Source organism: Buceros rhinoceros, unplaced genomic scaffold (assembly GCF_000710305.1).
Source record: "Buceros rhinoceros silvestris isolate BGI_N320 unplaced genomic scaffold, ASM71030v1 scaffold23123, whole genome shotgun sequence".
Classification (NCBI taxonomy): domain Eukaryota; kingdom Metazoa; phylum Chordata; class Aves; order Bucerotiformes; family Bucerotidae; genus Buceros; species Buceros rhinoceros.
Window position 1 is genome coordinate 11,189 of NW_010403336.1, and position 15,806 is coordinate 26,994.

Genomic DNA, 15,806 nt, shown 5'->3' on the forward strand with positions numbered 1-15,806 from the left:
AAGAGAAGAATGTGCATGTTGAATTTCAGGCCAGGACAATCTGGCAAGGTTACAAGAATGCCAGAACTCAAACTAGTCTTGAGAGGATGAAAAAAGTGGCCTGAAATGTCTAAGATGCAGCACAATGACACTGAGTTCAAGACTTCCCTTAGAAGGAGACTAATCATCTAAAATACCCGTATAGTGGGGAAGGGTATGTGTTTTACAGAGTACACGAAATGAAAATAGCATGTTGTTGAGAAAGATAACTGGCAGTTTTATGCACATTTCATTTAACTCAGCTGAAGTAATGTTTCATCCTCACTGCTATATCCAAACTGGACAAAAACAAAGGCGTTACAAACAACTGGAAGGAAATGCAGAAGATGAGAATCAGAGGTCTAAAACCACAGCTTGTCAAGAAAAATCGGAAGTGCTAGCTTCGTGATAAGAATGAAAGTGGACTTAAAAATCATCAAATATGTAACAAGATATTGCAAAGCAAAATGATTCTTCATGTCAGCTGAAGACAATGCAATAAGAATTTAGTGTACGAAGAGAATTTACATTAACGTTAGAAAAATCAATTTGACTAAGCAAATTAGGCTTGGAGAGTGTGTGGAATCTCCACCACCAGATGTATTGAAGAAAAGTGCAAACACGTGACAGGAATCACAGAAAAATGACCATTAAGCAGTAGGGTGCAATGGAAATTCTTATGAGGCCTCTCTCACAGTCAAACTTCCTGGGACTACCATTAATACACGAAAGGTGCTCAGTGATGAGGACATAGCCCAAACTCTAATGAGAAAAGCAGAACACGTAACTGTACTTTGAAAGAGGTAACTGCTGCTTTCTTCCTCGTCATTTACGAGGTTCCAATGACCACATGGACCAAGGCAAAATAGAATAGAAGGGTCAAAAAACAACTGTAGTGGACAGTAGGACTACTTGTTTGAAAGAAAAAGATCAGGACTTGGTCTAGCAGCAACAGCTCATGTGAGAGAAACATTTCCCACTGCCACCAAATGTAAAAGTATGTGTCTGTGCCAGTCACTGCAAGAATCCATGCTGATAATGGCAGAAAAACAAATCTGATTATGCCATCCCAGTACACGTAAGTCAACACTTAGCATGTGCTGAACCAAGCCTTCAATTCAAAAAGCCCCTTTCCAAAAGGTTCAGATAACTTACTATTTTATCCTAAGTTACGAACAGGAGATGTAATTCTCTTTTACATTCCTTGCCATTTATCATTTACTTTATACTAAAACCTGTTATATTTTTAACAGGATATACATCAACTGCCTTCTGATTAACATCATTTCAAGCTGATTTCACAAGCAGTAAAATGAAGATAGAAGCTGTCTAGCTACTTACACTGAGCACTGCTCCACATGGGGGACTGGCCCAAGGCAATTAACAAGCTGCTGAGTATAAATGCTTAAATGTGTACACGCGCAACCTATACTAGCATCATTTTATACTAAAATACTGGTAACTACCTGCTTTTGAGAAAAGTAAGAAGGATTTCCTTTTTGCCTTCCTTCCTCTCTAAATATTGTTTAATTCTAAGGGACACAAGAGAAACCAGAGATTAAAAACAGAGCAATTTTAGAAAAGCATGCAAGAACTTCCATGGGAAGATGTGGAAATGGAAAATTGTTTGCTGTTTTACTCTGCCTGTCTTAAGAGAAGCTACATTCTTAAAAACACTGCTTTTCCTTCCTATACAATTGAAGCAAATATCCTTAAACATTTCAGGGGTTGGTTGGTTTGTTTTTAGGGGAGTTATTTGGGTTTTTCATTTGTTTTTTTTTTTTTTTTGCTATCTGGTGAAGATAGCCAACTGAACATAGCACTACCCAAGTCATACAATGCAGAAGGTAAAACCTGAAGCATGTTAGGAGTTTACTGTTAGTAGTACATTTTACCTTACGTCCCACATACACAGGAATTCCAATAATCATAGCAGGAATAGCAATGCCAGCTATTAAGGCAATTCCTACAGGAGCTCCAACAAGTGTCCCTAGTTGCCACAGTATTTTCTTCTTACGGCTCCATGGGTTCTTTCCCCAAAATGTGCAACCTGATGGGCTAATAGAAAGAAGAAAACTATAAAGGTATTGTAAATAAATCAACATAACTATACAGTACTGAACCGTTCTCTAGTTACAAAATTACTGTTCTTCAGTTCCAAGTTACAGATGTTATGGATACCAAATCATCAGTTATAATTTCTTCAGATTTTTTTTTCCTTTAAAGCATATTTTGCAGCATAAAGAGAAGCATACTGCATATTACCATATGTCAGACCTGTGGTTCACAGGTAACTCATATAATCAAGAGGTTCTGTATTGCTTACTACAGAGACAATACAGCAGTATTAAGACATCAGTAAAAATAGTGGGTGTGTTAATCCAAAACACTTCAGTTGTTGTACTAAGTACATATTGCATGCATGAAACTCAGAAAACTGTTTTAAAATAAAAACAAAGCAATAATTTAAATGCATGCATTTAAAACTAACTTAATTCTCAGATATGAATAGTTCAGCTGTGAATCTCTACTCCAACAGGAAGAAAGCCAGACTTACAGGACCCAGGAATCTATTTCTACATACTTTAGAAAACAAATTACCAACCCCATAGAGCTTTTTTATTTCTTATATTTACCTTAAATAATGTAAATCTGAGATCTCTTTCATACATAGCCAACAGAATTCACAGCCACAGACAGCACAAGTCATATGATTGCAGCTTCCATCATTCATTTTTATTATATAAGCAGCACAGCGTGGGCATGGCTTTATGTCATCAGCTGTTTAAAAATGAATATTAAGATCACGTCACTTCTTTATACAGGCAGATTTAATCACAACATAGATACTCATTTGGGAAAACTGACTGAATCATCTGAAAAACGGAAGAAGTTTATTATAAGTTTGCTTTACAAATCTTCATTTGGCAATGATTTGATAGCTATTTGTAATTGTAAACCTTGGGCCAAGTAACGCTAACAGAAACATGGCATATTAGATCATGTTCAAGTAACTGCATAGTTAATGCATACATTCTCTTCAAGGATTTTCTAAGCTTAATGCAACATATATTAAAGTCAGACATTAATTATATATATATGTTAATACAGGACTTATAATACAGTCTCTTTAAATATAATCCTTTAACAGTTCATGCTTTTATGAATCTTTTATTTGAATTATCAGCCTCCACGGTTATTTCTTCTTATCTTGAATCCATCTCCCCTTCCACATTAAGTGCATTTCTTCAGCACCACCAACCTCCTGAGTCCTCTTCACAGCCCTATGTAATACTTGGCTACTCCCTAGAAAAAAAAAAACTGTAGCAAAAAGAGAATTCTGGAGGGTCTCTTTATTCCCAAGTCAAATGTTGAAAAATGCAGTTAAGGGACTAGCTCTATCATCGATAAACAAGGGATCATTGAGCAACACTGAAAAACTTGTATATTGAGACAAATCACAGTTGTGATCTTCATTTCTTCACGTTACTGTTTAGCATCTGCACTTTGGGACAAGCTATTTACTCACTGCAGCAGAAATACCTTCCAGCTCCTAGTGCAGATGCCCAAGTTTACTGCCTCTGTGCCACTAGGTAGAACAAAGGGAAAGGAGGGGTTATATTTGGTATAAAGAATACCGAATGCGGTGCAGAACCAGCAGAAACAGTACCTCCACAACTGCAGTGCAAAAGCGCAGTGAGCTGCTGAAAGGATGCACTAGCTATTCCAGACAGGAACAGATGCACAACCTACAGGGCAGTAACTAAACAGAACAAATTCTTACAGCACCGGTATGGCAAAGCTACTGCTGTTCATGCTGGGAGTGACTGAGAGGGCAAGGAAAGGAGCTGACATGCTAATTTATTTAAAGTTTAGAGGAAGATGCCAATTTCAAAGGCAAGATGGAATGCCTTGTTAAAAAAGCCAGCACAAACAACAAATTAGACACTCCCAAGTCTAGGGCTGACATGGAGAACAGCAGCTCTAACTACATTCAAGATGCAAGACAGACTCTTTTCCCCAAACATCTACCTTGTCAGGCCAGGCAGACACAAAAGCTGCCAAATAGGACAGTTTGGTGAAACTACAAATTCTCATCAAGAGCTACCTGGACTCTTGCTCTGCAAAATACTACTCTGAATAGACTATCCTCATTTTCAGGGGGTTACAAACAAGTTCAGTTTTAAGAAGATGGAATTGTTTGCTTTCTGTTAGCCAAGACACATTAGCATTTAATTGAAAAACAGAAATTAGCTCTAACAAACAGTTGTCAAACATCAGAGCTGGCAGGAGACCAAGAGCCTCCTCTGAAAGCAGAAAAATCAGTGGGTTTGAGTTTTGTTTTTTTACAGCTTTTATTGCTTGCAGCCCTGTGAAATTTCACCTACAGTAGAGAAAGTAAGTTTTCCCAGTATGTATGTAAGTGATACAACTAATGAAGTCAGCCTGCCAAACACCAAGCACGCTTTGCAACAAGTTTGACTTCACATTTTTCAGTTACAAAGGAAGAATTTAAAATGCTGACAAGCCTGTAAGATTGAAGTCAGGTGTGGTCACACAGTGCTTCAAATTATAAACATTTAAGTTTCAATTCAAACTTAAAATTGTGTATTTTATGTTTCTGAAAGACAAAGAGAAGAAAGCAGCTAGTATATAACGTGCTACTATTCAGTTCCTTCCTTTTAGAGTTAACTGTGCAAATCTACTAGAAAGAGATTTTACAGACACAGTATCCAAATCATAAATACCTGCTGCTCCAGATTCCTGGCTGTAACTGATAGATGAAGAACGAATTGTTCTCAGGCGCAGACTTTGAGCTCTCTCCTGACGAGCAGCATCGCAGGTCTGGTTTGGATGCCAAATCTGCTTACAGTGGTAGCAAAACTCAGTTCCACAGCCTTCTCGGCCACATGTAAGTTTGGGACAGCTGGCACATCCAAAAGCGATCACAGCATATCTTAAATGAACAAGAGGGGCAAGAGAGAATTTTGTTAATAAAACCAGTCCTATCTATAGATGGAAGCAGAGAAGACAGCTGCCAGAGCAGCTGAAACAGGTAGAAAGACAGTGAACATCAGGAGTTGACATTAGGTGGCCAAGCACAGGTTCCTCCTTACTATAACCTTCCACAGCTCTATTGCTATTGATTTAGACTGGAGACTGCATAGAAATACCACAACCAGTGTAACACTTTGCTCTACCCCACTGTAATAACTTCACACAGCACTGAAATATCATGTATTTAAGACTGAATTTGGTACTGTAAGGCTTACAGTCACAAAACAAACACAGGTTAGAAGAGTGGGACAATAAAAAACAAAAAAGGTATTTAAGCAACCAGAGAAAGTTAGAGATTCCAGAGTATCCCAGTCACTGTGGGCATGCCTAAGGCTTGACCCTTTCTATAATCTGGGAAGATCCCTGCTAAGTGATCTGTAGTGTAATCTATTACTGTAAAGGCATCTCACTTGGTACTGCATGACATTTTAGTATTTACTTCATTCACCATGAAGACCACTATCTATTTTAAATAGATGCTTGTTCACTCTCTGTATTTTAAAACATCAAAACCACAAAACAAATATTTTATAAATAAGAATTTTTGTTTCTCAGTTAAGACAATTTCTCTTTTTTTCTGACAAGTTTTAAAATATATTTCAAACTGTCATTCCAGAAATTGGTAAGAGGTCAGGGTCTCATCGTCACCTTTGCTCTGACAATACTATAGAGCAAACAGCTCCAAAAATGCTGAGACTTACAAAACTGTTACACTATTTTGTAATCAGACAATACACGAACAATTCTATAGCATGACCGAGCTATTGCCACAGATCGATTCCTCCATTAGGTTTGCATTTTAAAGTTCACATGATAAAAATACAGATTATGTCTATTACATTAATATTAATTCTAAATATAAATATTACACACATACACCTTAATTCCTACCTACTTTTTTCAATGATTTTATGCAATAGATTTCTTTTAAATAGAAAATATTCAGTCCACTACTATGAACACTTAAAACAGATGTATAGTTTTATTCATGTGAAAAGTCCCCCTTGAATAGACTTCAGACTTATAAATGTAGCACTGTTTGACTGTTTTTGTTTGACTGTTTAAGTTTGACTGTTCAAATGAAGATAATTTTAAATACTAAATTTTCTATTTTTAGTCCCGTCCAATTTATAACAGTTGTATAGACTAACTCAAAATACTCTTTATCAGTAATGATACTAAAAAAAATTCCCACTCACATACCTATCTGAAAACTTGGCTGTTTTCATTTTAGAATACCTAGATCTGAAGCTCTGTAAAGTTAATGCAAATCCTGTCCCTTTCATTAGTATTTTAAAAGAGCATGTCTGAGGTTCCTCTACAAGACATTCTGCATTTTTAACCTTTAATTTACAAATGATGCAGTTACAAACAAAAATGTGATATATGCTTGCCTGTTTTCAAACATTCCTTACTTTCCAAGTAAAAATGTTTCAATAATTGCTAGATTCTTTTATACTGTTGCCAAGTTAATCAGCTCAATTTTCCCACTTACTGCAACTGAAGAGATAATTGCTTTGGATGTACACAAAGAGACTTTGATCCAACTGTGCCTTCAACATACAGGGACACATCTCAGACTCAGTAACATTCTATCAAAGAATCTCAAGTGTAGGCCACAGAATAAAATATAAATTTATATCCTGCCTCCCATTGCCAATAAAGAACGAGCCCATCTCTAAAAGCACTGCCCATTTGTGACCGACATATTGGCATACCTTTAGAAAGCAACCTCTTAGACCAGAGAAAACCTCAGTTAAAACTGTACAAGATTACAGGTTTAATTCCAACATTTTGCATTCATTTTACAGGTGATGTGAAAGCCAAGTTGTTGTTAGACTGACAGAAGGGACAACCAACCACATTCAAAGCAATAATGGGTCGAACAAAAAACAGAGGTAAAGAGCAATTGACTGAAGAAAGGACATACAGTGAGAAGAGGAATGAAGAATTTGCACGCTTTTGCCCAACCTGTTTTTTGCTTGACAAATGTAATAAAATCTAGGAATCGCTGCTTTCTTCTAATAATGTCAGCATCTCAGAGCAAAACCATTAAATAATTCAGACAGAAGAAAAGACAGAACTCTTTTGGAATACTGATTCACTAAGGGTTGTTAAAATGACATTGAAAAACTGATATGAAGAAACTGAACCTCAAAAAAATTAGTCTGAAACAAAGCCCAAAAGGTTTCCTTATCCATGCTCCTTCACCAGGAAAGGATCACCTACTTGCCACCATCCCCTACCAAGCCACTGCAGATTGGGTACAGCTGGTCCAGACTTTCACAGTATCTCAGGTAACAACAACAGTCAGGATGCATTTGAGCTTGCGACAAAAGCCGAGGATGAAGTATCCCAGGGATTACGGACCGTTTCGGGCATTAGACTGCTTTAGCGCTAGAGTCCTCACAGCTCCCAAGGCAGCTCATCCAGGGCTTAACTTGCAACAGAGGTTCTCCTCCAAACTAATTTGTGGTTCTCTCGTTGGGAAGTTCTCCACTGGGACAGAAGTAGCAATATGCTTACTACTGCAGTTAATTTTGTTTAAAGATCTGCCTGGTCCCAGTTTTTCCACCTCTAGCACATGGTTTTACCCCAAATAAGAGTGAAAAAACAGCCAAAAAAGACATATTTACTTCTTAACCATTCTTTGTTGTTTCCTGAGAACACAGGGGCCCATCATGTAGGAAAAAAAACCCCATTATAACAGTCCAACTTAGCTTCCCTCGTTATTTTTCCTTCCCCACAGGGATGAAAGTTTTTCTAACTATTTGGTCTTTATCTTGCCCATACCAAGTGCAATGCCCAAACCCTGAAACAATACTACATGGGATGTTTCATCAGTGCTGAGGGGCACTGTCATACACCATCTACTTGGCTCATTCTTTTACCTATTCATGCTGTTAATTTTTCCTTCCAAAATGCTCTACTTCGCACCTGTTTCCTATTTATTACAGTATTATCTAACTTTAAAGACAACTTCAGGAAATAATGCTCCACTCAAGTTATTGCACCTCTCCTACTTTGGGATTAATTGCAAGTTTAGTAAATGCATTCCATCCAGCTCCTTCATGAAATATTTGATCCATGCTGAAATCGGGTCAGGTGCCATCACAATCCTAATGCATTCTGCCAGTACAACATATCAAAAACTGTTCAGAAAAAAAAGCCCTCAGTTTTAATTGCATATTCTACAAGTTAATTACAGTTGCCAAAGAAATTAGAAACTGCAACTACTGTTGTACCACATCATTGGTAAAACAAATGTCTGCAGATCTGAAGTTTGTGCGCGCTCTAAGTGATACCTCACCCTTAAACAATATTTGTTTGTTCAGTGAAAGTCTGCACGTGCTTCTCTACACCTCATGCCTGTACAATTCCTTCCTCCATCCTCCTCCTGTGCTCCACAACAACACTAAAACCCTGTTACTACTTTCTATACTGCTCCTGCTTCTCCTTCTCACCTCCCTCTGGGTGTGTTCTCTCAGGTCCCCTGGCTAACAGTGAGCTGAGAGCCCAGTGCTGCAGCAGCCTCCCAGATAGGCACAGACTGACTTGCCAGACGGTACTGCCAATGGCTGCCTGGAAGGCCAAATTTAAAAAGGTAACTGTAGGATTCAAATGCAGATATTACTGATGGTCCCTCCTTTGCACAAGTTTTGGTTGTTTGGTTTTTTTTTTTCAAAACTTCTTAGATTATCTCATGCTGAACACTCAACCCCCTCTGCCCAACATATTTGAATGTGCTAAAAGTTTCAAAAGTGTTCAGGAGAAGCACAGGAAAAAGACAAAATGTGATCGCACAAGCTCTTGTTTCTTTAGAATGACAGCCATAAAGAATGATCCTGCTGAGAAGTACCCAAGTAACCAACTTCTTCTGATTTTAAACTAATAATGAGAATTTAGTGAGGGTGTAATATCTGTACATTAAAAACAGAATCCATCTATCACTGTGAGGCATTTCCCTACCAAATGAAATACATTAGGAAAAAGTCCTGTTCTCAAAGGTTCTGTAAAGGTTACCCACATAGTACTAGTCTGTTCCCCTCACACATAAGCAATGGCATAGTTTAGCTGCCTGGCAATACACCACAGGATTCCACCCTCAGAGCAAGGAGCATGCAGTAGGCAGTTCTGGAGCAATGACTCAAATATCTTCTATCTACTAATACATTACTGTGGACTCTCATGATTGCACAAAACTTTAACTTCACTTTGAAGACTCAGTTTTTATTTTTATAATGGTATTATCTATACAAATTATCATTACAGTTTCTACCATTTAATGATACTTAGGATTTTGTTTTTAAAACAGATGAGAAAACTGAAAAAAATAAGGTAAAATGTTTCCATTAAACAAATCTGCCTTAGTTTACTTACTGAAATAGTAAAATAAGCATCTGAATTGCTGAAACATTGTCTAACAGAAAATGGTTTAGTAGCTCATACATGCCTCCCCTTACCTTCAGTAACAACAGTTTGTCCAGAACACGAAAACTCAGGGAAACTTGTTTGATAGGCAGAAGTGTGCCTCATTCAATGCCTTCTAGAGGTTGTTGTTCTCTTTTGCAGTATTGAAATATTAAAAGCTGTACTGGTTTGGTCCACATGACTTTGTTACAAAATCAAGCAACCAATCCATCTCTCAAATAATTTCTCCTTCTCTGCTCAAACTATACCACTGCAATGCCATCAATGTTGAACCAGTGGATCTAAGAAACTATCACCTTTTGACTCCATTAACAAATTGTTTCCTTTAAAGTATGAAAGCAGAATTGTATTTCAAATGTGTTTCTTAACATATCATTTAAATTTGAAACCCTCCTAAACATTAAGCACCTGAATATCAATATTGGAATATTTAATCTACCTAAAAGTCAGTCCTATTTTCCTTGTTCTTTTCCAACATTATTCCTTTTCTTCTTTCTACTTACTGCTCATCTGTGAGGCTTTGAAACAGAGATGTCATTTTCTATGATTTTATTGTGCACCGCACATACTGATCACAGTCACGGCTATAACCTTTAGGCATTACGATAATGCAAACAATCTCTAAAAAAGCAACTTGCTTAAGAATGGCATTATGAGACACCAACAGCAGACAAGTGCGATGAGCTGCTCAGTAGCGTTCAGCCTACTCATGTCAGAATTCAGAATGGTTTCAGAACTGTTTAAGTATTAAAGCAATGTTAAAACATACACTCCTCAGATAATAAGCAGGAACAAGCTGATTATTATCTTACATCAGAATCCTGCTGACAGGCGACAAGTGGTGTCTCAACCAGCCACAAGATGGAAGATACCTGAAGCTGAAGAGGCCTTTTTATTGAAAAAAAACCCAAAAAACAAAAAAACCCACCAAAACCCTCAAAACCCAAACTCCCCCTTCAATCATTTTTCACAGTTAAAAAAAACAAAATAAGCTCTGTGCTTTACCAGCTGGTGAAAAGTACAGTCATCAAATTTTCCATTTTCTTCAGTCAGAACTTTGTATTGTTGCCTTAGCCATGCAACACCTGGGGTTTTTTGCGTGCTGGAAACACATAGCAACCACCTACCAATAAGTTATGACATTGCTGAAATTCTCTCCATGCAGGAAAAAAAGCCCTGCTGGAGAAAGGTGTTTGTTTTGGAAGGGGGTTGTGATTTTGGGTTTTCTGGTGGTTGTTTTGGTTCTGTTATTTTTTAATAAGATAATTCTCCCTGTTAGTTACTCATATAACACACAACAAAATGCTGAAGCAATTAACTTTTCAAAAAGCATAATGCTATGAATGTTATCTACTTATGCTGTCACTTTTTTGTAGATATTGGGAAAAAATACATACCCACAATCTGGAGCTGGGCACCACCTACAATCAGGATCCGCGACCAGCCATCGCCTAAGCATAAACTCTTCGTATTTTTCCATCAAGATGTCATCATTTAATATCAAACGAATGTCATGAGGATTAAATCGTTCTGAGCATTCTGGACAGCTAATATTAACTCTGCTCTCGGAGATTTCTATCCGGAGATATTGACGTAAGCAGTCCACACAAGATCTATGGTGACAGGTCATTATCTCTGGGAACCTGTCCTTGGAGTGCCGCAAAAGGCACAAGGGGCATTCCATGAAGTCTCCACTTGGTTTGTTGCTAAAGGTTGTTCCATTATCGGAAGAGGTACACGTGGAGAAAATAGAGTTCTTGTCTGTACACATTTCTGAATGAATACTTTCAATACTTGCAATTCCATCAACACCTCCATTTAAATCCCTAGACTTGCGTTTCGTCTCTTTTTTTCTCCGAAAAAGAGAGCCCAATGAAATTCTTCTTTTCTTTGGTGCCTTTTTAACCGATGGCAAGCTCACAGAGGAAGCAGAAGACTGGAGGTCCCGATCAGAGCCCATTTGCCGATGTAAACTCATGTCTAGGTCATTCATCAGAAACGGGTTAAATTTCATACACAACCCTAATCATTTTTAAGGATCAAAATAGAGTCAGAGGATACAGGCATATTATGTAATCTCGTTTGGGTCTTCATGCAGAAAATTCACGTGTCCGTTTCCAGCAAATTTTTCAGAGGAATTCCCTATGTCAGGAGGAAAGATTAAAAAAAAGGAAATTAGAATCACATCCATCACTTTAAGTTCTGAAACATGACAGCACTCAACCTGTTATTCATATTACTACCGTATTACTACTCCTCAACTTCTTACCACATACTTCCTTCTGTTCGCTTCTTTTACCCTTCACATCCTTCTCATCTTAACAAGCCTGAAATTTCCCTGCGGTCAAGGAATATCTTTGTTACACTTAAGTAGTGCTGAGAACAGCATCTTTGCTCCTCTGCTCCCTAAGAAGGGTGGTGTGTGTGCACACACACACACGCGTCGAAATTACCATAACCCAAGGTGACAACTAAGTAAATGTATAACAAGTTCCTCAATAAAGCATAGTAACAGGCTTATAGCATTGGAAACTTTTCTGGTTTTCCTACCTTACATTTTCCACACATGCAATAAGGTCAGGTACAAATCCCATACAGTTAATTAAAAGAAACAAAATATTTTTCTGTGTGTTTGAATCCACTTAGATTGCCAGCAAAAATTAAGTCACTGTGGCTAAACAACTCAAGATATTCTCAGAACCTAAAGGTTCTTGGCGAGGTATGCAGATGTGTATTTATAATGTTAGGCACCTGAATATTTCAGGAAGCAGAGCTGGAGAGTGAGTGACAGCCAACACTGTCTTGCCCTTCAATTTCCATACTGCAATTCAAGCAACTGGAGTTAAGGTAACAACATTTGAATTTTTCATCATACTGACTTTCAGCAAAAAAACGCACAAAACCAGACTTCCATCATACATCAGGCTTCAACTATTCTCTGTGAATGAGATCACAGCAAGGATTTCCTTCTGTTCCACGTTGCTTAATTGAACGGCTCCAAGAGGATAAAGAAAACTGCTTTCCCATTTTCCTCCAACAGAGGAGACTGCTACAAGAAGTGGCAGATCACCTCTAACCAAAGCCACTAACCTCTCCCAATATGCAAATAATCCCAGTTCTTGGAAGCTTGATAGTACAAGAGCAATTTTTCTCTCAGTGAACTGCTTCTGTAATAAAATGAGAAAGCATTTCTTATGTGACATCAGTGTTGCATACCAACACTAGTTGCATGCAACTACTGCTGGCACCATTTCTTTCCTCAGTGTTTCCCAACTTACCTCCCAGAAAGGGGTGCATTAGGTTTTTATGATTTTGCCATAGGATGATAATATCAGAAACTGGATACTAAAAATAAGTTAGAAGGTTGTAACAAAGGAACGTAGAGAGCCACTGATGATGATACAAAAATGTATTTTCTAACTTATACGTCTTGGTATGGAGAAGATGATGGTTTTACACCTCCCAACACTCGCTGAGGTGAATGCAGTCTGCACACTAGCTAGAGACTGGCCGAAAAACAACCACAAGTATATGTCTGTAGGATGGGATCACTGAGATGAGTGGGTCAAGACTAGGAAGTTTCAGAAGAAAAACTGATCAACAGCAGAAACAGGAAGCTCTCTCCAAAGAGGAAACAGAAATAGCCCATGGGCTGTCCAGCTCACCAGAGCAACATGTACAGCAAACCCTGTGCTGGGCCCTTCTTAGACTACTGTAGCTTGATATTATACACATACTAGCAGGTAGCCAAGTTGACACTACTCAATTTATACTACCATCCAGTACACTAGTACCCCACAAGAATACTACCTTCCTCAAATTTAAGATAAGGGGGGTGGGGAGAAGCAAATTACAAAAAAAAAAAAAGGAAAAAAATCAACAACCCCCCCTTCACATCTGACTTTGCTAAAAAGAGGTCTTAAACTTCGGGCCACTAAACATTTTAAAAGCCACTACATTCTATTTTTTTAAGTGCTGAATTATTCCTGCTTTTTTCCTTTTTTCTAATAAATGAAAAATCTTACCTCTGCAGAACACCATAAAAAAAAAATCTTATTGTATTCCCAGGGTCTAAAATAAAGCATATTTCAAGAACATAACATACTCTTCCTTCCCTCCTAAGGGAACATTTTCAGTCTAAAATCTAGCCAAAAGGAATCTTGGATGCTTTACCTGCTTCTGTTCCGAAAACAAATTTACAGCTGCTGCTTCTCATTAAACTAAAGTATTTTTTTATCTAACAGCATTTGTATATACTACGGATATACAAATTCTATTGCTAATGATAAATAAAGTCTGTTTAAAAGTGCAAGAACAACCTTGAAAGCATTATTGTAACTATATACTTACTAACACTTGTACGTTCACAGAGATGCTACCAGGACAGTGGAAAGTGCCACCCTCCCCAAGTCAGGAGAGTCCATGAACAATGTGAAGAGCAATGAAAGCACTCACTTCAGACAAGAAGGAGGGACTTTTTTTAAGAGAAAAAATAAAATAAAATGAAGTAGGAAGTAAACACGGTAACACGGCCAAGCCTATGACTACAAACCTTCCCCCACCCTCCATTTCTCTGGAGAGGAAAGAATGTGTATTACAGTATTTTTGCCAGTTCCAACAGATGTACAAAACCAAGAAATAGCAGCTCTGGTGATGAACCAGTTGTACTTTTTTTAAAAAAAATAAAAATAAACAAAGATTCTCTCATGCTCTAGAGACCAGTATGTCCTATAGTTCTCTTTGAGTAATGGGATCTGATAAGCAGTCTCTCAGAAATAGCAGATTGCTTTTTCAAAGAAAACAGTTAAACTTTGTCAGGAGTTTTGACTAGAGAAGTTGCCAGTTATTTCAGACAATCATCAAATATCCTCTCTAGATTTAAATGAATAAAGCCAGTTTTAAAAGCCATACTCTTCTTTATATAGCAATTTCGGATTGCCATTTTAGTGACGTTCGAAGAGAACTTTGCTGAAAAGATTCAGCAGATGATTTATTACAGGAAAAAATGAAGACAAATGTTACAATGTTAATAACGATCAGAACTGTACGAAATCATAAAAGCCTTACTCGTGCAATCTGGAACACTGGTCAGTTCTCATGTTGCCCAAGCCAACACAGCATCTGCATGTTTTTGCTGACAAAAAGAAGGAAACAAAATATTTGATTCTGTACAGCCAGAGAACACAATGCTTTTATTATTCCACTAACAATGAGTCCAAATAAAGGAGATACACTGCGTAAAAAATGAAGCTCTGAAATCAAAAGACTGGAAACAAGCTGAGCCACACAACTGTAGTAATAGCAACAATCAATCTGATTTTGAGAGGCACCATTCATTGCAAGTTCTGCACCGCTCTCACTGACCAGTAGAAACTCTGTCAACATACAGACAGAACTAACAGGGGCAACAACAGAGGGATAGAAAGACCCCATGGAGTATAACTCCTGAAAATGTTCAGTTCACCACTGTCCTCAACATTTCCTCAAAAGCACTTACAGACTACAGAAAAAACATGGTTCTGGCTTCCTGCCACATTAAAGCCCTACCACAAATCCAAATTCCAGCCATGCTTAGCACTCTCTTCACACCACAGACTACCACAAAACGCCAGTTGCCACAGCATAAACACACCTTCTCATCTGAAGATTTCCAAAAGCACAAATGACGTTTGCAGATGTAACCTGAGTAAATATCAGTACTAAACTGCTATCTGTTAAGTACTATCTTAACTACTAACTTAACTATCTGTTCCTTCAGTAATCTTTCCTAAACTGTTTGCTGGGGAAACCTAATGTCCAGTTGGTTTCCTTCTATAATTCTTTTAGGCCATGCTCCTTGAAGTGCATGCTGTTGTTGACTATATAATGGAGAGGAGGGAAAGGAAACTGGATCAATTTTGCAAAGGGAGAACTTTTCAACTCAGAGATGACTGGGGTGCAAAATATCTTACAGTATGGCTCCCCATGACATAATCTTTACTTGCCTCATCTTACCAATTTCAAAACTTCTAGAAACCGCACTAGGACAGCTGAGTATAACCCTACTGATTTTGCAAGAAATGAGCCATAAAGCTATACTTCTGTAAGCCAGCTGCTGGGAGACACTAACTCCCTCGAGCTCCTGACTGTCCTCCAAACACACCAGAGGCACAAGTTCAACACACAGCCTGCTCTTCCACTACACATTCAACCTGATGCACCAGAACAACAAATAAGGGAGTCTGCCATCAGGACAAGCAGATTCACACACATCTGCAAAATGAAGGCAGACTTAAATTTTTGTGTAGAGAAGGAGAAAA

General features: G+C 37.9%; 1 protein-coding gene across 1 annotated transcript in view; it reads right to left on the bottom strand.

Moving 5' to 3' along the window:
* RNF19A (ring finger protein 19A, RBR E3 ubiquitin protein ligase) overlaps window positions 1-11,645 on the bottom strand; it is a 19,753-nt gene extending 8,108 nt beyond the window's left edge. Inside the window, exons 1-4 of the mRNA XM_010132994.1 lie at window positions 10,905-11,645; window positions 4,767-4,975; window positions 2,655-2,799; window positions 1,914-2,076 (exon numbers count right to left, since the gene is read on the bottom strand). Coding sequence (XP_010131296.1) covers window positions 1,914-2,076; window positions 2,655-2,799; window positions 4,767-4,975; window positions 10,905-11,521 — 1,134 coding nt within the window. The 5' untranslated portion in view covers window positions 11,522-11,645. The remainder of the gene's footprint in view (window positions 1-1,913; window positions 2,077-2,654; window positions 2,800-4,766; window positions 4,976-10,904) is intronic.
* Between the last annotated feature and the right edge of the window lie 4,161 nt (window positions 11,646-15,806).